Genomic DNA, 27,562 nt, shown 5'->3' with positions numbered 1-27,562 from the left:
GCTATAAACCAATGTCTGGAATGGACACGATCTTCCATGAGGAAAATGTGACCAGGGGAATTCCTCTACTTGCAACAAACAAAAAGGTGGCGTGCTCTACATCCACAACCCAAATATTGCACTTTACCATTGAAAGAGGGCTAAGGACATGCAATGGGTGGTTCCCTTCCGATAATGAGTGCTCGAATACTTTTACTAGAGTAAATGCCACCTCCTGTATTTATTATGTGATGGTAAGCATAGCATATTGGAACCAAATCCAAGATTTCAGGGTTGACAAAAGATGTGAAAGTGATTATTTCGCATTATGTCTAGATCGAGAGGGGAGCTGGTTTGCTAAACAGTCATTAAACCCAACAAACTGGAGAGAAGAGATTCAGCTTCCATCAGTAAGCAACAACCGGAAATCTGTCAAATGGCCAACAATATTAGATCAGGTCGAGCCCCTCACTAACATATATAACAACTTCTGCGAGCTACCAACGGGCTACGCAGAGTCACGTCCGGGGACCATACAGTTTACCCAAATTCATCAAAAAATGTCTGAGATCATAAAAATACAGTTAACCAAAACCCAGAAGAGTACCAAAAACCCAGGATCACGACCAGAGTCCTCGAACCCATGGTTTAGTAAGGAATGTGCTAAAGTCAAACGCAGACTCCTTGCGGCTTTAAAGTCTAAAGATGTAATTCAGATCGGACTTGAAAGATCTAATTACAAAAAAGTACAAATGAATGCCCTGAGGGATTGGGAGGATGCCAGCTGGAGTGATCTCATTGTAGCTGCAAAAACCAGAGACCAATCCAAATTTTGGAAATTATCAGCACAGGAGAACAAAGTGAGTAAGGTGACGATTGATCATTTTTTGGATTCCGGCACATGGTGCAGACATTTTTCCACGCTGTATGCTGCACCAGATGTACTAGTCCCAGACCCACAAGCCCTCTCTGAGGTGCCCTTGCCAGAAGTACATATTACATACCTTGAATTCAGTTTAGAGGACACTAAGCTAGCTATAGATAGCATAAAGTCAGCAAAGGCGCCTGGTCCAGATCAAATTCCCGTGGACCTTTTGAAACACGGCCCAGATGTTTGGGCTCCATATATGAATCAATTGTGCAACGCAATAGCTAGGGGAGAGCCTATCCCAGGAACCTGGAAGGGGGCTGAGATTGTCCCTATTCACAAAAAGGGTAGTAGGGATGACCCAGCAAGCTACAGGCCTATCAGCCTGATAGACATCACCCAAAAAGTGTATGCCAAACAAATTTTGGCCAAGTTAAATGCTTGGATGGAAGAGAAAGACATCCTCTTACCTTGTCAGGGCAGCTTCAGACAGAGAATAAGCACAATTGACCAAGTATTTAGACTTTTTAGCACAGCCTGGAAGTACGCAAAGATAAAACATGGACACTTATATGTTGCCTTCATAGATTTGAAGGAAGCTTTTGACTCTATTCTCAGAGATCTTTTATGGAAATCATTACGGAGTCAGGGAGTCCCAGAGAAGATTATAGACCAGATTATAAGGCTTCACAATGGGAATTTTGCAAAGGTTCGCTGGGGCCAAGGAGGGGAGCTGACGGAGGAAATCCCAATTAAGAGAGGGGTGCGCCAGGGCTGTGTCCTGGCGCCAACCCTGTTCCCATTATATGTAAATGGTATGGTAGCGCACCTGCAATCAGCCCTACACGATTCCCCCAAGCTTGAAGGCACTCATATCTGTGCCTTACCTTTGCAGACAACACAATACTGTTGTCAGAAACACCTAGGGGTCTACAAAATTAACTTGATAGCCTAGATAATTATTGTAAGACAAAGGGTCTTGAGATAAACCCCAACAAAACCAAGTACATGGCTATCAATCCACATAAACATTTCCAGAAAAGATTAGTACTGAATGGGGTACTTTTGGAATGTGTCCCTAGCTTTGTATATCTAGGTGTTACAATAGACTCAAAACTTACATGGAACTCTCAAATAAACAAGTCAAATACAATCCTAATGCAGAACTCTATTCCTATAGTGAAGAAACAGCACTCCATCTTATCAAAGGCCATTATCCCCGCATTAGAAGTTTCTAAAGCTAAACTTAAATCAGCTACACTCTATGGATCTGAGCTATGGGGAGGAGAACATGTTCAGCCTCTTATCACTGGGGAAAACAAAATCATTAGAATGCTTGCACATTTTCCCCAAAACACCCCGATGATCCCTCTTACACATGATATTGGGATAAAAAGACTAGGGCATCTTGCTGTATGAAGGCTACTGGCCTACTGGATTAGAATTTGGACAACTGAGAAATTAGAGATTTATAGGCAGACTCTGAGGGAGTTATTGCATTTGGATGTATTTGTCACTTTTCCCTGGTTGGCCCACATCCGTAAATGGCTCACCGATTTGGGTTTGAGCCGCTACTGGGTAACCCCGAGCTTGCTGACCCCTGATTCTAAGAGAGAGATCAGGTCCATATATTGGGAATTTATAATGCACAAAGTCACTTTAAATCCTGAGTTGGGGAGATTGACTATTCAATTCCTGTCTTTTAAATTGACCCCGAGTTTTGAGCCCTTTCTAGACGAGGTGGAATCGCAATTGGCAAAGTCACTCTATATGAAATTTAGGTATGAAATATTACAAGTCAATGCTTTTACAGCTAAATGGGCAAAACCTCAATTGATGGCTATTGATCCTAAATGCTCATTGTGTACATTAGGTGCCAATGAGGACATTGCGCATGTTCTATTCTTCTGCGCAGCATATGCTATCCGCAGACGCAAGTGGATTAAGCCCCTGAGCAGAAGTTTGAACATCAGGAGCTATTTAGAGTCGCTTAGAATACTAAAATCTGACAGTCACCAACTTGTTGTATTTGGCATCAGTACATTTTTGTTGGCTGAGAGTCACATAAGATATAGGAATGGGCTTAAATTGTAAAAGTTAAAAAAATATATATTTTTAGAACTTTATATGTATTTTAACTTTTTATGGTCTTAGATTGAATGATCTGATAATTCTAGCAGTAATGGAGCCTAAATTGGTGCTGTGTGCGATAATTGAATAGTTATCTTTGTACTGTATTGGCAAGAATTTTAATCAAACTATGTGCAATTGGGGCGAAGACTAAAAGGAGAAAAATTTAAACTGTATATATGTCTTATATTTTAGTCCCTTGTAATTGATATATGCTTTTACGTTTGCATTAGATGGATGAAATTTGCAATATGTACAAAGATTTGTTTTGTAAGCTCTGATGATTCTTTGAATCAAATAAAGATTTTTGATGATGATAAATTAAACAAACTGTACCTGTTTTGCCAAACACCTCGTGTTTCTTGTTTTTTTTCAAGGTATTTCTTACTCATGGGGGGGTTACTGAGCCAGTGAGCAAGATGGCCGCACTTGAGTGAGGCTCCTGCTATCCGAGCCCGTGGCCTGGTGGTGAGGCCTTCGGCACACTACGACTTTAATGGTGGCTTTGCATCCCGCTGCTTGCTGCACCCTCTGGTCCCCATCAGTCCTGTGCTGAAGATTGGCTGTACCTGGCGGGGGTAGGAGTGCACAGTGGAGGGGGACAACAAACTCACCGATAGCTGCTTCGGAGAAATACCATAAGTGATCGGTGCTGAAGGAGGGTCCTCCCTGCGGTTCATGCGGCCTCGGCTGCACTCACAGAGCCTGACGGGCTATGGCTCACCATGAGGTGAGATGAGAGGAAACCTGCTCTGCACGACCGGGACGGCGCTGCAGGTGCCGAGCAGCGCATTGTGGAACGAAACAGTGCCGGCTAGGGGATGTTATGGGGGGATTGTCCGGACCTAGTTTACTGTCCCCCATACTGTGAAACGTGCTGCCCTTACTGGCCTATAAATGTTGCATTGCATTGGGAATAATGTCTGGCTGATGGGAAGGGGGGGATCCAGTCTCGCTTACTGATTCTAGCAGGCCCTGGGCCTATGCATTCTTGGCCTGCTGCGATGCCCAACAATACCACTCTGATGCCAAATCACATTAAAACTCCAACATACACAAATCAGGTTACAAATTCTTCAAGGTTAATGACATTTCTAGTTCTTTAGAAAACAATAGCTCTGACTGGGGCTTTTGGTCTTGACCAGGGCAAATCCTCAAATTCAGCCTGACCATGAGGGAATGCGGGCCGGATACAGAAGTCACACAGACACCAGTACAGTACCTTGGATGTGTCTAAAATCAAAGTTGATGTGCGGTGCAGGGGAGGTGAGGAATAGCGAAAGCAGGTGATGCGTTGGTTCCTTACGGCTGGACAGGTTCATTGGCACAATGGCGCACGGGGACAGTGTATTGTGCAAAGAAGGTGAGGCATCACTGTAGCAAGTGAGGCACCGATTCCTGGAGGCGGTGCAGGGTCAATGAATCTCTAATGCCCAAAACAATGCAAGTCACAGGGGAAGTGATGCGTTGGTCACAGATATGGCACCGCACTTCCTTCCTCCTCAGTGGTATCAGTGATGATGGAGGTCAAGTAACGAGGCTTTGGACTTGGCATTGAGGTTGGACCACTAGGCCACAGCTGTGGCATTGGAGCGGCATGTCACGGACATCGGTGGCGAGGTGCTTGGGACTCTTGCAGTGGCGGTTCTTCAGATGCACTGCAGCATCGTCGGAGCCTGCGTTGTAAGTCATTTTGTTGTATACTGCGGGCACCACGGCTTAGGTGCAGGCAGTGGCACCTCATCAAAGTTCCAGACAGGCACCAGTTCAAAAGTCACTTGGTGTTGGTTTCTTCTTGTAGCACTGAAACTCAGTTCCAAGGGCCCAGGAACTGGATTTGGTACGACTTGGCAAGTTGGGCTCTCAGCAGACAAGCCCAGATGCTACATGTGAATTCTTTGATGGCCCTGAGACTTTCAACAGGAGGCACGCTCAACTCAAGCCGCTTGGAGAACATTTTGAAAGCAGGATGTAGAGAGCCAAGGCCATTCCTCTCACTCTCAGAACAGAAGCAGCAGGCAGCAGGTCAACATAGCTAAGCAAACAGCAAAGTGGCAGGTCTTCCTGGCAGCACAACACCTCTTCTTCTTGGCAGACTGTCCTCAGTCCCGAAGTGTTCCAAGCTTATGGAGTTGAAGGTTCAGTACTTATACCCATTTTTCACTTTGAAGCAGGGAGACTTCAAAGAAAGGTCTGTGTAGTGCGCAAGAAGCTGCCCTTCCTTGCCCTGACTCTGGACACACTACAAGGGGGTATGCAGATCTTTACGGGGGAACAGGCACAGCCCTATTTAGGTGCAAGTGTCAGTTCCTCCCACCACTTCAGCTAAGGAAGGCTCTTCAGCCTGGTGATAGGCCATCAGGATATGCAGGACAAACCACACCTTCCTTTGTGTGTCGCTGTCTTGAGTGAATTCACAAAGCCCAATGGTGATCCAACCCAGACATGTATACTAGGGACAGACAAAGGCACAGAAAGGTTAAGTAAGAAAATGCCAATCTTCTAAAAGTTCATTTTCAGACCTGCAATTTAAAAACAGCTTTACTCACGGATGTGTTTTTAAATTGTGAGTCCAGAGACACCAAACTCCAATTGTCTCCCTGCTCCCAATTGGAAGATACACTTGTAAGATTTTACAAGGCAGCTCCAATGCTAACCTATGGGGGAGATAGGCCTTGCTGTAGCGAAAAATAAATGTAACAGTTTTTTAGTACCAGGACATGGACGATTCACAAGTACATTTCCTACCTTTAAAATACACTGCACACTGTCCATGGGGTTACCTAGGGCATACCTTAGGGGTGCCATACATGTAATAAAAGGGAAGGTTTGGGCCTGGCAAGTAGGTGAACTTGCCAGGTCGAAATGGGAGTTTAGAACTGCACACACAGGAGCTGCAGTGGCAGGCCTGAGACATCTTTGAAGGGCTATTCATGTGGGTTGCATAATCAGTGCTGCAGGCCCACTAGCAGCATTCGATTTTACAGGCCCTGGGCACACACATTGCACTGTTCTAGGAACGTGTTAGTAAACCAAATATGGCAATCATGGAGAAACCAATCTCACTGTGTTTTAGAGGAGAGAGCATATGCACTTTAGCACTGATTAGCAGTGATAAAGTGACCAGAGTGCTAAAGCCAACACAAAGGTCAGAAAAATAGAAGGAAGAAGGAAAATCGTTTGGGTATAATCATAACCCTACAAAAAAGGCAAGGTCCGAAAATTGCAAAAACAGTTCAATTTCCACACAAAATTACTTCTAACAGTAGGTAAAATGATGCCCTGAAATGGAAAAAAATTAGAAAGTATACATAAAGTATACCAAAACATTCAATAACTTAGAATGATATTAGTCATCAGATAAATATTGCAATGTACATTTATTAAAAAAAAAAACTTTTATTTAGCATCCAAATTAACTTACATTAACATTTTTAAGTAAACAAACTTTGATTTGGAAACACATAACATCTATTCAATAAAATAACCAGTAAATGACAACATACAACATTTAACCCCTTCGATGCGCATGACGGAGCAGTTCCATCATGCGCATCAGTTGCGCTGTGCGGATGACGGAACCGCTCTGTCATGGCCCCGCCCGCGCACGAACCCTTCAGCACAGCGCGGTAATCCGCGCCGCGCTGAAGGGGTTAACAAAAACACATTTCAAAACATTGCATAAAATAAAGATCGAGAGATGTATAACACTTTACCATATGTGAAAATGTGAAAGAAAAGAGAGAATGGCCAAAATAGCATTCCAATATTATTTTAACAAAATAAAAAAGGCATCATGGTAGCTGTGGTCATAACTATTAAACATTAACAGCACTTGCAAAATTATAACTTAAACATACCTAGTAAAAATATGCAGTAGAAATAAACAGGCATTTACAATATAAAACACATCTATGAATAATGTTACTAGATGAAAAGACTTACAAGTGCCAGAAAATCATGTCAAATTTAATGGAAATGGAAACCTTTAATCTTACATTCAACAAAAGACATTCAAACAAACAAACAAGGCAAAAAAACACACATGGAGAAAAATACACATTTTGACAATGAGTAAAATGAGAAAAACAACAAAAATGTTAACATTTCTAAACAGCAACAATATTATATATATGTTTGTATGCTTAAAAAAGGTGCAAATCGCATTACCAAAAGCGAAATGAAAAGCAAAAATGTTATTTAGGCTTAGTGAAATATTCAAAAGCATAACTTAGCAGTCTCAACTCCACCGGGGATTCCTGTCAAGCCTTCAGGATGTAGGATCTGCAAGACGTTCTCCACCCAGCGATATAGTCGCAAGTTGGGGCTGGGAGAACTACTACCAGTCCTCTGGGCCTCCAGGTGACGCTTGGAGGCCAGGGAATGCACTCTCCCCCGCAGGTTGCTCCACCTCTTCCTAATTTCCTACTGTGTGTGCAGGTTGCTTGCTACAGCATTCACTCTGTCAACTATTCTGACCGACACTTGCCTTTTCTGAGCTATTGTTGTATTTTCTACTCGGGCTCCAAACAATTGTGGCTCTACCCTAATAACTTCATCCACCATGAGTGATAGTTCTCCCTCAATAAAACAGGTATTTCTCCTCCCTGCCATTAAACCCACAAGAAAACAATTAAAATAGAAAAAATTAACACAAAACAGAGAGAGCAAAAACAACCTGACATCCCTGAAAAAGTTCTCATCAACAGTGTTCTGCTGCAGTAAAATGGGAAAGGATCATAGTCTGAAATGGAATGCATTTTATAGTATGGTATGCAGGTGAAAGCAATTAGCCAAAACACAGGTGTGTGATGCTAGAATCCATCCAAAACCCACAGGAATCCGCCGTTGGGACAATGCCACAACTGAATAATCTAAATAGGCTCAGCAACGGCATAAATGTTAACCAGCAGAGAACTCTGCCACACTCTGTTGAAACGGATGGAAGATCAGACACACACATCTAAATAGAGCGGGCGGAAATCCGTCAGCTTCACGGAGTAAATGCTGCCACGGAGGGATGATGGGAGTCCCACCAAGATCTAAATCTGGGCCAAAATATGTAGCATGATTTATATCCTTGGTGTATATTTTAGCTAAGAGACAGATCATAATGGTGTGGAAGTCATTGGCTATGCCCCTCATGTGACAGTGCTTGCGGGATCTCTGTAAATGGGCTACAACAGAGAGCGACCCTTGGGCACACTGCACGTGCAGGGTTTTGGGGGACTGCAGAGTGATTTATGGGGCACTTATCTAAAAGCACTAGCATCCAGAATGGATGGTAAACCCCCCCAATGCATGGGATGTCAGATACACGAGTTGCAACAAAGTCCTCCCATGGCACAGGGATCACATCGCCACATGTAGGGAGCAGATACTGCCATGCCTTGCGATCGCACTGGGTGCAAGGAGGTACAAGATAAGTGCCCACGTATGGAGGAAAAACCCACATACAAGACACAATGAGACTACATGGAGTGCAAATGGCTTGTTTTTGATCAACTTACTGTGCCACAGTAAAGTAGTGCATTTAGTCATCACATGGCCTAGACTATCCACTGAGTTCTCATGTTTATGGTTGTTAAGTTTGTTCATTGAGTAAGAGCGGTAACCCCTTCTTTTTCATGCTGCATGCTTAATTTCCTTTTTCTCCCACTGGTTTCTAGCATGATGTATGTGGATTGTGTTTGAGATTTTCTATTATGCATCTTCTGTTGACAAATACGTAACATGATTGTACATCAGTTTATATATCCTAAGCAAGTTTTGGCAAGTGATTATATGTCATGTATGCATTCTTATGCAAACTTTCCATTTCTGTATCATTGCCTGGCTCGATGTAACAAAAACCAATAAAGAGATACTGGGGGAAAAAAGGTACTTAAAACATTTGCTAGTAGCCCCTCACCTATGGCATACTGGAATAATGGAGTTGATTGTCGACTTACCTTCCAGACAAGGTTATAATATGATCCTAGTATTCATGGATACCTTCACCAAAATAAGTCACTTAATTTTTCTAAAAATGATTCCCAGTACCAGAGAGTTAGCACAATTGTTTAGTCAAAACATAGTTAGGGGTCATGGTGTCAAGCAGGTGGTAATTTATGACATAGGGTTCCAATTCCTTTCATGTTTTTGGAGCGCCTTAATGAAGGAATTGGGAATTTAGTTTAGCCATTCAACCAGTTATTGTCCTAAAATGAAAGGGCAAATAGAAAGAACAAACTAAACCAAGGACTAGAGCAATATTTGAGGCTCTCCTAGATAATGAAGGTGTTAATGGGCAGAGCTATTATGGGCCACGAGAATGTGCATACAATAATAACATGAAAATATTTTCAGAGATTTTTCGCCATTCTTCATGAATTATGGAAGACATCTTGGCCCCTTTATTGGTAAAGGAAATTGGGAGATACCAGTATTGAAGTACTTGATCCAATACCTATAATTCATCCACAAATCAGCTAAGAAAAACGTAGAAAAGGCTAAGGAAATGTATAAGACACAGGCTTACAGGAAAACAAAAGGAGCCATAGAGTACACGGTGGGAGATAATTTTGGTTATCCACCCATCACTTATGCTTAAAAGAAAACAGGACATTTCAGCCACAATTCGTAGACCGTTATCTAGTACAACAAATTATGTGTTCAGTAACTGTGTTTAAAAATGCCTCAAACTCTAGAATTCACCCAGTATTTCAAGCTTCCCTTCTTAAAAAGTGTCCACCCAACTCCTCTATTATCGTAATACAGAATACGAAGTCATGAGAATACTTGAATATAAGAAAGTCAAAGAAAGAGTCTATTACCTAACCGATTTGAAAGGTTATGGGCCCAAAGACAGTTCCTGGGAACCCTCTGATATTGTTCATGTCCCCTGACTAAATAGATCTTTTTATAAGTTGAATTGATCAAACCCACAGCCGGTGAACTGGTCTTTGAAAGGGGGTACTGTCAGGAATGAGAGTAATATAGCGGTAGTGTTATTGAGCATTTTGAGTTCCCTTATAAGTTACAAGTTTGGATTCAGATACCCTTTTCAAACAAATGGAAACATCTGTGGAGAAGATGACACCGTGAGACCTTCAAAGATGGCTGCCGCTTTACACCGTTAGCTTTAGGACCAACATCTTGCGATGCTTGCTCATCTAGGGGCAGATTTACAAGCCCCGTACGACACTTTTGTGCCGCCGTTGCGTCACTTCTGTGACGCAGCGGCGGTGTAAAGCCAGCGCCATGCTGCGGGGTATTTACAACGTGATGCATCTAGGGAGATGCGTCATGTTGTAAAGCCCTGCGTCACATGAAACCTGTGTCAGGTTTCATGTGGGCGTTTTGGCGCGGGGGGGGCGTTCCGACGCAGGAACGCCTCGGAAAAGTGGCTGAGTGAAATCTACAAGATTTCACTCAGTCACTTTTCCGACCCCCCTGCGTCAAAACATTGCGCCTGCTTGAAGCAGGCGTAAGGCTTGATGCACCATGTTAGACATAGGCAGGGTTGGCACAGTGCTGGAGTTGCGTCGCGCCCACGACACAACTCCAGCACTACGCCAACCTTACGGCAGCAGATGCGACACGCATCTGCATTTCCTTGCGCCATGATGCACCGCATTGTAAATGCGGCTCGTCCGTGCTGGCACAAGGATTGAGATGCGTGTCGCAAGTTTCTTGGCGCATCCCCGCTGATTTGCAGGGATGCGCCAGGAAACGTAAATCTGCCCCCTAATATTTTGGACGAGCAAGCCTTCCATTGCGCACTTCATTTAACAGAGTTTTCCGACTGAGCAGTGTCTTACATTTGCACCACATCATCTCTGAAATGTAGCAGTCATTCCTCATTTCTTTGGGCAGTCTATCCCCATTTAATCTTCCCTCCCTCTTCTTCCTAACATCCCACTCAGGCTTCCCGTTATCATTATTTCCCTTGAGCGAAACTTGAGAAGAAGTCAGAGGCAGCTTTTCATTTTGTGCACCCTGTCTCTGGGCTGCCTTCCATCTCTCATTGATATAAGGTGAGCTCTTTTCTTTCAGACTTCTTGTGAGAACAACTCGCCTTGAGACATCTCAAGGATTTTGCGCTGGGCTCTTCTGGGACAGTCTAACAGGGAGCCGATGGGCTGCAAAATTAGTGCACTTGTTAAGAGTTATTTTTTAATTCACGTGTTTCACGTTTCCATTGTTTGCTAATTGATTTCAACATCAGAAGAGAGGCTAATGTCTTCAATGTACATCTTTAAGTTGCATAGTGTTTCTATAGAAAATATGTAAATAAGTGTATAGCGTTATACATCCTAGATATTAGAGTAAGTTTAAATATATGTATGAAGTTGCTGGTGCTAAATAGAACAGGACTAAACAAAGGCTGAACCACATGTAAGAAAACTCAACAGAAGTCAAAGAGCAATCTATCCACTATCCCATTCCCCATTACCCCCAATATGTGTTGACTTGATCCATATTAGGAAACTGTGAGCAGTCTGCATGATTGGGAATGGCATTGGGAGCTAGCGTTAATCTGCTCCTGTGGAAAATATCAGCATCTGACAACTGTGGACTGGAGGCCTTGCTTCCCTCACAGTCCTTCAATCAATGCCAGTTGCAATGCTGTTAAAAGGACTGTCTTGCAACACTTACTGAGCAGGAATCCTTTCCACCTTCAAGATACCCCGCACACAGCATGTCATTTTTTATGCCACTGTTTGCTCCAACCAAGTGCAGGGCGCTGCAGACCGATTGATCAATGATTGGGACTTGTACTTCCTGGAGTGTCTTGGGGTCTGGAAGATCCACTAAATACAGAAAAAATGCAAATGAATGTAAATGGGCTTACAGTCTCACTATATTATTCTCTATGTAGACTTTATATTGCAACCCTGTGTTTAGCAATGGTTTTTCTGTTTCACTTTGCATGTTTATTTAAGTATCGCAGTTCATTGAAGTGCATTTTTTCTTCTTCGAGTGAGAGAAATTGCATTTGTATTCATTGGATAACAGAGTAAGTGGGTAAATGAATTACGTGAGGTACAGCACTTGGTTATATCACTTGACTGCCAATAGTGTCTTACTAAAAGGCCAGATCTTCAACTTTTGCTGAAAGATAGATAGGATAAGGATAGGGATAACAAGATGTTCATAGGTCAAAGTGCAAGATTTTGCTGCATTATAAAAGATGTATCAGCACATTCAACCCCACATCCCTCTTAGACAGGTGCATAATCTTCTGTAGGTCAGAAGATTTTGCTCATTAAACAGAAGGAAAACTAATGATGACAAGGCATGACTTTTTATTGAGTACAGTAGCCACTCTGTGCAGAGATTTACAATTTAAATAGCCATAAAGCTATTTGGGCTTGCCTATTCTCTCCAGTGCTTTTTATGGTGGGTTGAGTTGGCAGGCAAAAGACTATAGAGTCTACTGTCCAGGGGATTGGTTATCCATAAATTAAGGTTTTGTTTGTGTCTAGAGGAGGGATTATGTGTTCTTGCCTTTGCTTGTGCACCTAATTGACAGTAAAAGATTTAAATGCTGAGGTAGGCTGGAGTAAGAAGGTAGGCGAGTCAAGTTGGAGAAATATCGATTGGTTTGTCTAGTATGGGGCAGGTGGTAAGTTAGTCAGGTAAAGGCAAGAGGCATTGCAGTGGTTAGGGATCTAGTAAAGCAAGTCTTGAGAGAGTTGTGGGAGGCTTGGGGTGGGGAGGTGTTAACCCGGTCAGTGCCAAGAGTCAGTGTGGATAGGTGGTAGCAGGCTCTAGAAGTCCATTTAGAAATGTTGCTATTTGTCTGGCAGAGGAAATATAAGCTTGTTCTTGCATCCTGCACATGAGATTTAGCAGTTCACCTGGAGGCTGGTGTTCAGAGCAAGGGAGGTGGCAGGGGGTAAGAGGCAGGCTTGCAGTCCAGATCTCTGTTTTGAACCCACAGAAGGAAGTATAGTTGTATCAGTCATTTCCCTTAGGCTGGAGCGAGCCCATCAGGGTGGATGCCACCTTGGCCAAATTGACTGAAGGGAAGGAGAAGCAAGGTCAGGTGACAGCATGAAAGACCAAGCCTGGAGAAAATTTGAAATCGGCAGCACTTCTCATCAGCCGCAGAAGTGGCAGGAGTGCAGCAAGGAAAAGAAAGACAGGACTATAGCAGAATCGGTGAAGGGGACCCTGGACAGAGGATTGCAGGAGCTGTAGGGGAGTCATAGCAGAGGGTGTGCTGCTGTCATTTGGCCAGCAGGTTGTACTGCAGGGAAGCACTGGGTACTCTGCAGCTAGAGACAGGATAAGGATTCTTAGTGAAAACTCGGGCGTTATAAAAGTCTTAGCATGGCTCTATAGCTAGAGAACTAGTGGAACAAGGTGAACATGGACGAGCCTAGGAGCAAAGGAAGACTGAAGAGAGGTGGGAGTAATAGTGGGGCAGTATTAGTACAGGCAGTAGGCAGAGGAGATGACTATGGGCATGTGAGTAAGGAGCTTGGTTGGGGAATGGGGTATGACTGGGGGAGGTAGGGAGTCTGACTGGGGAATGGAGGGGGAACATAAGGAGAGCAGGTGATTATAGATTGAGGCTGATGAGATAATTTTTTTATTTGGAATCTAGAGGGTCTTGACCAACTCATTGGACCCAAGGATGTTTGGATCTGCCCCACGAGAATAGCGGCATGGTGATTGGAAATCAGAAGCAGATGTGTAGCGTCTTGAGGAATATTTCAGCAGGCTTGGGTCGATCTGGTGTGGCACCTGGAAGTGAGCAACTTCCTTGATAGCCCACCTAACATCGACATTGAGGCAAGAAGTAAACCTGTGTGTTGGGATGTGGATGATGGGGAAAGGTTGGGTACAAGTGATCTGGGAGAAGGAGATGGAAAAGACAGGATGATGACTTGGTGTATGAGGAAGCTTTTTGATATGAGGGTATGATTTATTGGTATGAAGGCGATATGGGGAATGATGAATTAAAAAAGGAAACGTGTTAGAGGAGGGTAGGATGTGGGCATAAGGACAGTCATGGGTTAGGATTTCCAGTAAGGGATACTGGACAACGGGGACCTTGGGAGCCAGTTCCATGGGGCATGATAATAGGAGGGAAAATTCTAAAGTTTTATAGTGCAGAAAAAAAGCTTTAGCACACAGAGGGCTGAAAGAGCAGAATTAGGAGAGGTGAAGTATAATGGTGCAGAGAAGGGCAGGGCTATTAACAGATTTTGATCTAATTAGACTCTCCTTCACTGGCATGCTGCTGAAGTGCACATTGAAAGAAGAGGCTTCCTTTAATGACAGAAGTTTATTTTCCCACTTTCTTTTTTTGCTTTGTTTTTCCAAAAGAAATTAAGTAAAACACCAATTTGGGATCACCACACTAACATGCAGCTGTAGAGCTTAAAATATTGAGTATAAAAATATCACACCAAAAGTTATTGTAGTCACAATACCATTTATCAAAATATTGCTACAATAAGTATATCTGTCAATCATAGGTTTATGCTTAGCTCCACATCCGCATACCACAAAGATGCATATATCATCAAGGTATACATATACATGGAGTTATGAATAGTAAATCTGTACCTTCAAAATATGTTTGTAGTCAATGTTCTGGGCAGGATATGTTTGTAGCACAATATATAAAACTTGATACTCTGGTAGCATACCAAGTAGACATTGCAGCACTCTGTCTCACACGTTTCACACTGTTCACCATGCAACATTTGTTCCATAACAAAACATCTGCCTCCCTTAACTAGAATGATTTAACTCTAGGAGTTCCTGCTTTTTTATCCTTTGCAGTATCAGCTGATTCTGAAGGAAACTAAAGCAATTATCAAATCTTGTAATTTTAATATGGTCAAAGTTTGTGGTTGCTTGTTACTAAAGCTCCTCAAGTCCCTCTATGCCAACATATTGGTCATGGTTAGTTTAAGTATGGGAGGGCCATGTTCTAGGGAGATATTCACTGATAATGGTTCAAAGAAGGAGTGTGGCAATACCCCAACCTTTTTTCAATTTGTATCTGTCAGGCCTTCCATGTCTCACTGTATGTGTTATTCCCAAAAGTGAGTAATAGATGCACATCACGTATATACAGGCTGGCAACCAGATACTTGTAGGTCAGGCGTCAACTGGGCTATTGTGTCTATTTTCAGTACTTTGTGAATACAACAGCAGCAATTTCCTTCAGATTAACTGTGGAAGACTAAAATAATGAAGATTGGTGGAGGTTTCATGAAATTCAACAAATGTTGAGCAAATCCCAAATTGAAGCAGCCCAACAGTATGACTACCTCTGGGTACAAATAAATGCAACTCTAAATTGCACACCCCAGATGTAATACGAATAGGGTAAAGTTCATTAGTGACTGTGGATTTAAGGTGCTTTAATTTATACAATGGAGGATATCTTTGCTTGTTCCACTGCTAGGAGCCTTCTGAATTGAATAAGCCCCAAATAAGTCATATGATGCAGTGGTGTTTATTGGTGCAACGTATAATATTTTGAATACCACATAATGTAACCATCTATGTTCACTCTTAGTTGTGGGTAAATCGACAGCTCAAGTATGTGTTAGGTTAGAGATGGGCAGAATCTCAAATGGCATGGCAGCTCATAACGTATCTATGTACAATTTTTTTAATTGAAAGATTCTGGTCCAGGCTCATTGGATGCACTTTTGTGGCAACATAAGATTCAGTCAGAAGGTAGTTCAACTCGTTAGAGGAAAATATCCCTAGGAGTGCCCCAGCTAATGCCTTCAAAGTCTACTACTCAGATGTATCATCACTGGATGCCTGATGGCATGATCCACTACAACCAAGAGATACTGCTTGTTTGCTTCTAATGGGAGCCAAACAGACCAACAATGTCAATGCCCACCTGCTCAAATAGAAATCCTACTAGTGACAGTGGCACTAACAATGTTGTGGTCTTACTTCCTAAGTTGCCACTCAGTTTGCAAGTATGACAGGTCCTGGAGATTCGCTCTGTGTCTCTTTACTTCCCTTGCCAATAGAACAAAGAGTCAAACATACCTGGCTCATTTTTATATCCAAGTGGTCTGCAAGGGCACCTTCTGAGCCAGTGAAAACAAGACATGTCTGTCCACCAGGGGAAGCACTTGCAAATTCCTGGTTCAGATTCACAGGCTCATTAAACAGCAGTTCAATCTCCCACCCAACATAATACCACCCAATCGTTCACTAGCTGACCTGTTTCTGGGCTATGTTATGTAGCCCCACAATTGTAGGGAATTCAAATTGTGCCCTTTAAAATTTCTCCTGGGTAGGTACTCTAGTCACTAATATACCCTGCAGCTCTGGTAGTGATTATGACCCCAACACCTGGCCAGGTGTGTGTGTCTTCTGCTTCTTTCCCTTTGCAGTAGTGGCGATGGATGCCACAGACTATGCCTTTTCAGAGTCTGCCCTGATCCGCTCACTACCTTTCTTTGGTCTTTGAAAATCTGGGATAGCCCTAGTCTTTTCCTAAGACAGACATGCAGTCTGTGCTCTATTTAACATAGCTGATGTGGTCCAACTCATGTAGGCTCCTGTTCCTGTTACTTAATCAGAAGCAATCAAACCATTGCCCAGGAGTCATCCAGCACCTTGCTTCTATCTCACCCCTACATCAACCATGCCACCCTTACCACTGATTTCTATTTCAACTCAGGCAATCTGGGACCCCACATTATCTTTATTGGATAGTAAGCCTGTTGCATTGGCACAAAGGGGAACCTCCTCGGGTTTGAGATACTTCCTCTTGATAATAGTCCAGTAAGCACCTGTATCCCTCAGATAGGAACATTCCTGCCATAGAAAGTAGCCTCTAAAACAACCACAAGTATTGGATGGATGTGCTTAAGAGTATTTGGGTCCTTTTCCTAAATTTCCATTGCAATAAGGATGAGTGTAACAGGGCCGTCTTGGGTCATATTCAATACACTTGCTGTGCTGGTTGCAACTGGTATGGGATCATTCACCTAACAGTCCCTTTTAAAGTACCCCTATATGCGACACCTGGAAAAAGTAATCACTATGAGCTTGGAAGAACTTTTTTGCCCTGGCTTTTTCTTTTGTTCCCGACTTGCAACCCAATTTTTGTCTGTGTCATTCCTTGAATCCTTGAGAATTGACCTAGCACATAGCTCCAATTTCGAACCAGTTTGCTGAGAGTCCCTTTATCTCTTTGATTTGGAGCCATGTTGTTCCAGCCCTTTGTTAATCCTGTTAGTTATTGACATGTTGACCAACACTGCAAGCTTCTCTGGATCCTTTTCAATTAAGACAGACCGGCATTCCATAATTAGGTAAGAGCTCAGTCACCATCAACTGGTTAAGGGCATGAAATTCCTTAGCCTCTATCGCTTACACCCACTGATTCCAATCATGTAACTCACCATGAGTATCCAGATTTCAAATGAAACATCTGCTTTCTTGCTTCCTTTGAATTTCTGAAGCTACTGTTCTATTTCGAACACATACCTTCTGGTCAGAGCTTCCCACTTTTGCTCGTAGGCCATTTGATCAACTACAGGCATTCTCCATATGACATTTGTTCCTTCTATGTGCAAGCAACTCAGTAAAGTAGCTGGCTGAAACACATCATTCAAAGTCTGGGCTCTAATAAAACAACCTGATTTCAATGCAGGCACCCTTGCACCATGGTGCAAGAGTGTCTGCATTGGCGCATGATAGCCATTTGTGCACCATCGCTGTGAAAGAGGACTGGAATACTCCATATCTCATAGATATGGTGCATTCCTGCCCTTTTCTTTTTACATTGGGCAGCTCAGTAGGAAGGCTTGCAGTGCTGCACTGCACCCAAATATTGTAAATGAGAGCCTCAATGCCTCCCTCATCCAAGGCTGTCTCCAAGACTCCTTTAAAATCTGACTTGTCACTATTGAATAGGGAAACCTGATGCAGATCATGAACTCCTTTGAAATAATTTCCCAATTACAAGCTTTCCGTTCAGGGTGAAAATTATGGAAAGGTGTGTTGAAACCCAGTTTAAGAACTGCCATGCACTCACTCCTGAACATCCAGAAATCTGGTTTGAGACAGGACCACAGCATTGAAATCCCCATGGTCAAAGTAATGGGTGATACTATTGGATATGTTTGACTAGAGGACAGCCTGCCTTCTTGAACTACTAGACCTTGTATCCACCCTTGCAACAGTGTTTACCACAATATTTGGCATACCATGTCCAAAAAAATGATGGTACACCTCGCTCTTTAGATTTTGGAAGACCTTCCCCTTGCCCTCTGGCTCTGCCAGCCCTTCATTGAGGGCCTGATGGATTTAAGGTTTTCGGTGATGGTGCTTCAGGCTGTCCTCTCTATTTAGAACTGACAGTCTAATGTATTGTTCTTTCAGTTTGAGAACACCACTGAAACTTACAAATATTAAAAATGACCCCCACAACTTGGAAGAAAACTTCCAGGCTGTCAGGGTTGTTAGCTGTTTTGCTTTTCAAAAATAAACTTCCCCATTTGAGAGACTGTGCTAAGCAGCTCAGCAACAAGCTTACAGGACCATTAGAGGAACCTCATTGATGCCCAGGAACAGGAATCTCCATTGGACAGATCTCTAAATATGACGCTGGTAGTCTGGTCAGATTGGCAGAACAAATTACTTCAGATGGTGGGCTGTCCACAATGCTCTAAATGAAACCCTCTGATTACTATTGCAAAGTATTACACAGAATACAAATATCTGACTGTTTTTATAAGTTTCCGTCTGAGTGAAACTGGACTAGAAAAAACACCCCTATTGACTTCAGAGGTGAACCAGAGAAATGGGTTAATTCACTTCTGCTCATTTTCTTTGGCAAATCAGCCCATAACTGCCACGGTTTCAGATTGCTTATGTGTGGCACTTATATGGTTTAAGTTGGGTGGCAGTCTACTGTCAAATGTGTGACTCTTCAAGTGACACTTTTGTGTGAAATCAAAGCACTGACTAGTATTTGAGTGCTTCTCTAGGAGTATCCAGACATATCACACAACAATGAACATATGCCTAAAACAAGCCAGAACTATTGGTGTTGCCTGTGCTTGCTAGGAGTATCAAATGAATTAACAATAAAAATGATTGTGTTGTGAATAATTAAAATTGAAAATGTTTACATTTTGAGAATATTAGATAGTGAATTGAGCATTACTAGGTCTGTGGAAGGGGTACTGGTCATCAGAGTGCCTCAATTATTCCTATTTTCCCCTTCACATCATGTTTCTCATTATGTTGGCCATGGATGCTCTTTTTATTTTCAATTCTTAATCAAATCCCCCATCTGCATTTCTCATGCATCATTTCCTTCTCCACCACTATCTCCTCACCTTATCTTCCTGCATGAACTTCATTGAGTCACTCCCTTTGCAAAGCTCTCTCTCAGTTACAGACACACAGCCAGCCACTTTCCCTCTCATCACCAATAAAAAAAACATTTTCTTTTCTCTTGGTTGGGGATGTCAGTGTTTCAATAGCTGTGTATCTCTGCACAGAAAATGATTGTTGCAATTGTCACAAATGTGACTATCGCTCTGCCGCATTTGACTGTGTAATCTGCAGCAAATTATGGGAGATCATGGAAACCATGGGAGTAGATCCACCTGTTATTACATTCATAAGGCAGTGTGTCCATTATGGCAGAGAAGGGGAGTGTACAAGATTGTTTAATATTGAAAGAGGTGTGAGACAGGGATGTGTCCTTGCTCCCTTCTTGTTCCCTCGCTATACAAATAGGTTAGATGTTGCACTGAGAGAGTGTCATTGATGTTCCATATGTCAAGGTATCCCCACTCCCAATACTCCTCTATGCAGATGATGCAGTGCTTTTGGCCAAGACTACATTGGCACTGCAGAAGCTCAAAGAGGAGTATGCAAGATTTATGGCCAAATACGTTTTGTAAGACAATGTTATCATTGCCCAGTACATGGGCGAATTATATTGACCACAGTGAATTGGGTTTACCATATCTTGAGGATTTGATTAGATTGGCCCCATTGTTCTTATGGCACTCAATATGTAAAGAGATAGTGTACAACTGAACCAAGCGATAGTTGAGTATTGTTTAAAAATACTCCACGTCTACAAGATACCATGGTTGAAATATATAGAAAGCAGTCTGCCTGATTTAGGCCTTAGACCCATGTTTGACTCCCCGTCGATGAGTGTCAGCTTCCCGAAGGCTAAGTTAAAAGAAATCTTCTCGACAAAGGCTGCTTGGGTTAGATGGGAGCAAAACAAAAATAAAAGCACTGTAGCTTTGTATCACATGTTGCCCTCTGTGAAGAAGGAAAAGCAGGCCTATCTGACTTTTGTACAGAGTCCCCAGCACAGCAATATTTTGATAAGGTTTTGTTTAAATTATATTCTGCTTATGTTTGGTTTCCTGCTGATATTTATTCTATGAATGAGCTACCCCATTGCCCATGTGATGGGAGGGCAGCCCAATCAAATTTGCATATTTTATTCTTCTGTTCTTTTTATGCCCCTCAAAGAAAAATGTTTTAGTGCCTTTTTTAGGAAAATATAATTTAAGGCTATGTGGGCCGGCTCAATGGTTTATCCAACAGCTGGCAGTGCCATATGTGTGTTATGCACTTGCATCCTTTTTGTGGACTATATCAAAGCGTAGATGACTGTATCATGAGCTATGACTGATGTATTGGCCTGCCTAAATTGTTTGATAAATGCTCTGTATTGGGCTATATTAGCCCATGGGATTAGCCACTGTAATAATCAGTTGCAATGTGATAAGAAATATGATGTAGTATGGAAGTGGGTTTTAAGGGGAAAATATATTTTTTGGCATACTGTTTTTAGGAAATCTGCATTTTATGCGGTTGATTTGATGCTTGATTCATTAATTTACTAACTGTTTAAAACTGGCATTATATACATTTTTACTGCAATATGCATGTTGGAGTCTTTGAATGTTGGTATTTCTATGATGTAGAATGGAAGTGGGCTTAAAGGTGAAAATACACTGGTTTCCATATTTTACTCAGGAAATCTATATTTTAAGTGGTTCGATTTGATGTTCTGATTAATGAATTCATTGTTTTAAGATTAGAATTTTAAGGATTTTAAATGTTTGTACTTTTATGCATTGGAACATTGTGAATATCGAAAGTCGTAAAGTTAAGATTTTGTCTCAGATTACTTTTGTGAATTGGGCCCTTGGAGCTTAGAACAGTCCCCATAACCCATACCCCCACACCGTAAGTTGCTATCGAGATACAGTTTGCCTTATAAATTGTTAACATTTCTTGACTTGTTTTCTGCCCAAACTTAGCTGCTAATCGAAAAAGAGTCCTCACCACCCTATTAACTGGCTGCACCTACAAAGTTTCCACAATATTTCCCTGTAAATGAAAGGTCTAAGTTTTAGTTCTTTTTGGGCCACACACCACTATATGAGATTTTTTAGGATTTACTTTTAATTGCGAGGAAGACATAAATTCCACAAAAGCGTCAATAGCTTTTTGCAGGCTGTTAGCCGTCCTGGCCAGGAGGACAGCATTGTCTGCGTAAAGAAGAGTGGACACAGACCTGTTGCCTACCTTATGGAAATCCAAGTGCTTCTACAGAAGGAAGGATACAAGACTATTAATATGGGTGAAGAAAGAGGAATGGGGATAGGATACACCCTTGATGATCGCCCTCAGTTGAAGGTAATGATTCTGTGCATTCACCGTCAGTGCAGTAATGCACTTTCACTATTGTGTTCCAATGAAGCCTCCTAAGGAGATTAACTAGGGCTTCCTCGCCCATCATCTCACAAAGTTTCTCTCAATTTATAGTGTTGAAAGCACTCCACAGGTCTATGAAGGCCAAATGTATTGAGCTCTTTATGGACTTTATATACTTACTAACTATTAGCGCTAAATTCAGACACTGCTCAACTGTTCCACGACCAGCTCTAAAACCATATTAGTCCTAGATAATATATTATTTTCAGCGTCCCAAGTTGGCAATCCGGCTAAACTGACTCTCCCTATGACCTTGGCCCAAGCATCCATCAGGGTGATTGGCCTATAACACGCTGGATCTTTTCTATCTCCCCTTTTAAAGCTGGGCACCACTATGGCCTCTTTCCACGAGACAGGAAGTGGACCAAGCACCACGGCCTTAAAGATGTTGGAAAGGACTGGGGCCCATAAAGCAGGGTTACAGTTATAAAGATCCGGTGGGACCCCATCCGGCCCTGGAGATTAAGTCATTTGCCTAGAGTCACATGATGTTGATACAAGGCCAGGATTCAACCTGGTTCCCTAGTTCTAGGGTGAGCAGCTCTAACAAGTGACACACTAGCTACAAAAGCTAGAGAACTGCTGTCTGTTCAACTCTACCTAGCACTAGCCCTTCTCCAGAGGTGGTGTTCTAAGCTCCAATCTGCTCTAACAAACTCCTCCAGCACAAAACAAAAAAAACACATCACGGCTCAAGCACTACAACTGTAGAGCTAGACATGAGGTAAGTCAGGGCAGGACCTAGATGCCATCTGGGAAGACTCACTGAGACCATTAATGACAAAGTAAACAGCTTTGCCGATTTCCTTAGCATCCAGACATCTCTCCTTGATCTGGACCCGGCTCATACTAACTTCCTGGGACAGCACAGCAAGTGCACTGGTTGCTGAGTTTATATAACCCACAGAGCTGCAGCACCAGGCTGCACAACGAAGGACCTGTAATTATGTGTGACATTAACATTTTAGTTTGATGATGCAGACAATAGCACTAAAATGCATTTATTTAACCCATGATGGCTGCCATTCATCAGGACTGAGACCATAAGACTTTGCCACCTGCCCAAAGGTCAGGCAGTTTGCATGGATCCTCTGGTTCATTGGTTTCACTGGTGAGAAACACAAAACAGATGGATGCTTCCCAAACCAATCAATTCTTGGTTTGTAGGCCTTTTGCGTTCCTTGTGCTCCAGTTTGTTGAAGACGTGGCCTTGCAGTTTAGGCTGGACTGTCCCAATGATGGGCAGGGTCAAGACTGATATGCATATGGCTGGGTCCCAAACTGAGGTGGCACAGTGAACAAAATAACTATGGTTTGGAATACTCCCCAAGCTATTTTTAGTGGTTATTGAAATCGCATACATTCCTCTCATCACCTTTTCTGGGTTTCAGAGAGTCATGATAGATGCATGGTTTGCCTTCAATAGGACATAGCCTGTTAAACTCAACATGCCCAGCCTCTTTCTTATTTGCAATACCTGTGGGCATTAGGCTCTTTTACTGCTAATCAAGCCAATTACCTACATACATTTTGATAGAATACCACTGCAGGATAGGGAGGTACCTATACCTGAAGAAAGATAACATTTAGAAATAACTTACAGAAGATAACATTGCATGCCAAACCACAAAAAATGCCAGCTAAGAGGTCACAACTGAATGCAATGGTGTTCCCCAGAACTGGCCAGAGGCTGATGTTACAGGGTCCACCCATGCCAGAGTATCAACCAGATGAACTCCTCCAAAGAGCCCTTCCAAATTACACATCTTTGCAATATTCAATTGTGAGCCTTGTTCTATGGTCTTTTGCCTTCAGTCCATCTATTGCACAAGCAATCTAGCTGAAAAAATGGATACTAATGGATTGGGATAATCCTCAGAACACAATTAGGCCCGCTAACCAAGAGCTGCAACTGGTGCAGCAAGACTGTTTTAGGAAATAGGCAAGATCCGTGGGCTCTAGAATGTCATCACATTTTCTAAGGGCATATGGCAAATTCTCCTCAACATTGTATATCTTAATGTCCAAGAAAGTCTACAGATAAGCAAGCACTACTTTCTTCTCTTCCAAAGGGACTCACGCTTATTGCCACAGTTTGAACTTACCTGGTAATCCATTAATATAAATCAACCAGGTAGTGTATAACATGATTTCAATTGCATGAGTCCACCCAATCAAGGAAATAAAGGCAAACATCAACCATTTCCCCCTTCCAAATCTTCTCGCTGACACTCACCAAAACATGCACCCAACATCCATGAGGCTATACAAAAACTTGTTCTACACTTGTCTGGCTGCTTCTCTTGGCCAATATAACTGGTTCTTCACTTGTCAATTCAATTTCTTTATTCGATAATTTTTCAATCATAAAAGAGACACATATAAAAACATTATATAAAACCATGTGTACCACACTTTATAAATTCGATTATTATTAAAAAAAGATTAATTCATTATATTAAAAAAAAAGATTAAAAAGGAAAAATGTTACATTCATTGCAAGGCACAATTATATCAAAAAGGTGAGCCACCTAAAAGAAAAGACAATATTCCCACATGTCCATCAGAGGAGAATCATCCAGCATACTATTATTCACTTCATTAATGCAAAATGGAGCCTGCATTAGCAACCAAACTACTTCTTCTAAGGGCCCATGCCCAGCTCAAAACTTTTGCCATAGCTATGACTACAGGTTCCCTTGTATCCTTCTTTAGAATACGCAATGCTATTTGGGATGATCTTGTGCCAATATTACGGCAAATTGGCTTAATCCATTTATTACGGGGACCCTTATACGTGGGGCACACAAACAATACATGGAGTATGGACTCATCCTGAGATGTACACACAGTACATTTTGTGTCTCCATCTCCCCACTTTGCAGTAAAAGTTTTAAGGGGGAGGGTACCCACTCTAAATTGGTGATACAGTTTCCTGTCACCGGGTCTCGTAATGACATCCCAATAGGCCTCAAACCAATGTTCCTACTTATGATCTAAAAAGAGGCCTGTCAGGGATGCACTATCCACCAGTGACAGGGATTTAAGACAGACCATGTCCCAATAAAGAGATTTAAAATCATTTTTAGACGGAAACTGATTCCCTTCTGGGTCCTCCCACAAGTGCCCGAGCCCCATATCAACCAGCGTGCTTTTGATTTTTTTTCAGCCAAATGATTTTTGAAGACATGTCAGCTTCTCTGATGTACTTAACTGCTATGGCATATGGTACTAACTCAGGGGTTGTCCAAAGCCGTCTCCAATACGCGAGGGGTCTAAAGCCGGCTGCCTCCTCAATGGAAGTGCATCCCAGATCTAAAAATAGGGGTTTGAGGGGGGATGATTGGGGAAGGCCAGTCAAAGATCTCAAAAACTTATTTTGCGCCAGGACTAAGGGGCCTAGGTTATTGAAGCCCCAAAGTTCTGCACCATAAATTATGGAAACCCTGATTTTCCCATTGTATATGGCAAGTGCTGAACCTACCGGTTGGTGTAAGACAGTCGGTGCTCTTTTAGAAGGGCCCCTGCTAACTGATTATGCCTAAGGGTTAGCAAATCTAACTGAGGCTTCCAATTCATCCTCTTACTCATCGTTACGCCCAGGTATGTAAAAGTGTCAGTTTGTTCCAATGTTGCACCATTCATTACAACTCTGCCTTTCAATTTTTTATGTTTATGCAGCACCATGAACTTAGTCTTATCAATGTTAACTATAAGTTCATGGTCATTGCAAAATAAAGTGAATCTATCGAGGGCTCGTTGCAGATCTGTTTGTGTTTTAGATAAAATTAAAGTATCGTCTGCAAACATTAAAAGTGGAACCCTCACACCAGCAAGAGTAGGGGCATCAGTTGGATATTCAGAGAAGCATGAGATAACATTATTTATAAACAAAGAAAAGACGGTGGGGGCCAAAACACAGCCCTGCCGTACCCCCTTAGACACAGGAAACCGATCTGTTATCTCTCCCTGTCGACCCCACCGAACCCGGGCATAGTTAGACTCATGAAGTTTAATGACGACATTTAAAATCGCAGGGGGCATCCCTACTTCCTTAAGTGAGTCCCACAGCTTAGAGCGGGGCACCAAATCAAATGCTGACTTTAGATCTATAAATGCAGCATAGAGACCCCCCCCCTGTTAAAACCACAGTGTTCCAATAAATTATCATGAATCTAAAAACTTGGTCAATAGTACTGACATGAGGGCGGAAGCCAGCTTGAAACCTGGATAGAATTTCTTTGTCATCTATCCAGGTATTTACCCTGCTCAGCACAAGTCTGGCCACAATCTTTTGCATGGTATCTATGAGACTTATGGGCCTGTAGTTACTTGGGCAGGCACGATCCCCTTTTTTATAAATAGGGATGATCTATGCCCTGCGCCAGGATTCTGGCAAGGGAGCACCTCTTGCAAGTCCATTGGCCATATGATATATATATTTGAGCCAGTTTTTCTTATCATATTTAAAAATATCCGCTGGGATGCAGTCCGGGCCTGGAGCCCTACCTGCTGCCACACTATCCAAGGCTCTCTCAATTTCCCCTATATCAAAAGTTAGGATAGTGTCGCACATTAATCGTGGATAATGGCTTAAACTACTATTCATTGAAGCAAACTGCGTCTCATAGTGCATGACCCATGCTTCAGGAGGGACATTATTAGTTGGTAATGGCCCTATATCACCACTACCACATTTCACTGTCTACCAGAACCGCACCCAGTTTTTCCCATTACTTGCATTTAATAAATCCTGCCATCTTTTTTCATCAGGGTCTTCTTTACCCTTCGCTGAATTTCCTTATATGCAACCCTAGCTTCCCTAAATTCTCGTGGGAATCCTGACCTAACAGCTTGAGAGAGGTGACTAAAAGCAGCCCTGCATGCCCCATCATACCATTTTGCAGATTTCTGTATGGCCTGCTTGGAGCTCCTATTATTTTTTGTAAAAAATGCTTTCAACTTTATGAATAGCTCCTCATGAACCTTTGTGAGGGCAGGAAGAGAGGCCTCATGCAAATCAAGCTGTGAAAGGACTAATAAAGAATCTTCAAGGGTTAGTTTTATCAGGTCCATAGTACCCTCATCCTCTGAGACCAATGCCCATTTTAATCTACGGCAATCATTGGACATAGTCACTTCAGCTGTGACTATTTCAGTATCTACCCTTGCCGTAGGTTGCCCACTAGTTTTAATGGTTAAAATTAGGGGGTCATGGTCACTTTCTGGTCTATTCTGGACCTTCATATCCTCTAGCCTTACCCACAGTTCCAAATTGATGAAGAAGTAGTCTATTCTGATACTTCTTATCCCATTATTAAAAGTATGGGTACCCTCAAAGTCTGATTTTGACCTTCTATTTACAGCCCTCAGGCCCATTTCCAGAGATAAACTTTTTAACTGGAGGACCGCTTCTGACCATTTATTAATCGGGGAAAGCTCCAGCGATGGTATACCCCAGGTCACATCCTCATCCCTGGACAGGCTTCCACCTTCCAAACCCATGGACTCCAATGTACAATTAAAATCACCCGCTACTACTAGATGGTTTGCCCCTTTTAACGGTTTGATGAATGAATCAAGTTTAGAGATTGTAGGAGAGGCTTTCCCTCCTACTTGCCCTCTTGCGTAGACGTTGGCAAAAATAAGATCTAGCCCGTGTTCAAAACGAATTTTAATAACCAGGATATCAGGGTTAACCATTGTTAACTCTTCCACCTGGTAGCATGCCTGCTGTCTAACCCATGTAAGCAAACCCCCAGATGGTCTCCCTTCATGACTGGCAATAGCCGATTTACCAAAAGCCAAATACCCAGGACGAAAAATCCTATA

The 27,562-nt window shown here is 42.4% G+C and overlaps 1 protein-coding gene across 1 annotated transcript in view; it reads right to left on the bottom strand.

Moving 5' to 3' along the window:
• The window catches only part of LOC146811599 (transmembrane protease serine 9-like), a 452,993-nt gene that overhangs the window by 147,402 nt on the left and 278,029 nt on the right, over positions 1-27,562 (bottom strand). Inside the window, exon 5 of the mRNA XM_085618580.1 lies at positions 11,618-11,772. Within this exon, the coding sequence (XP_085474706.1) occupies positions 11,618-11,772 (155 nt within the window). The remainder of the gene's footprint in view (positions 1-11,617; positions 11,773-27,562) is intronic.

This window comes from Triturus cristatus, chromosome 7, assembly GCF_964204655.1.
Source record: "Triturus cristatus chromosome 7, aTriCri1.1, whole genome shotgun sequence".
NCBI classification, from domain to species: Eukaryota; Metazoa; Chordata; class Amphibia; order Caudata; family Salamandridae; genus Triturus; species Triturus cristatus.
This window is presented reverse-complemented; position numbering and strand designations above follow the sequence as displayed.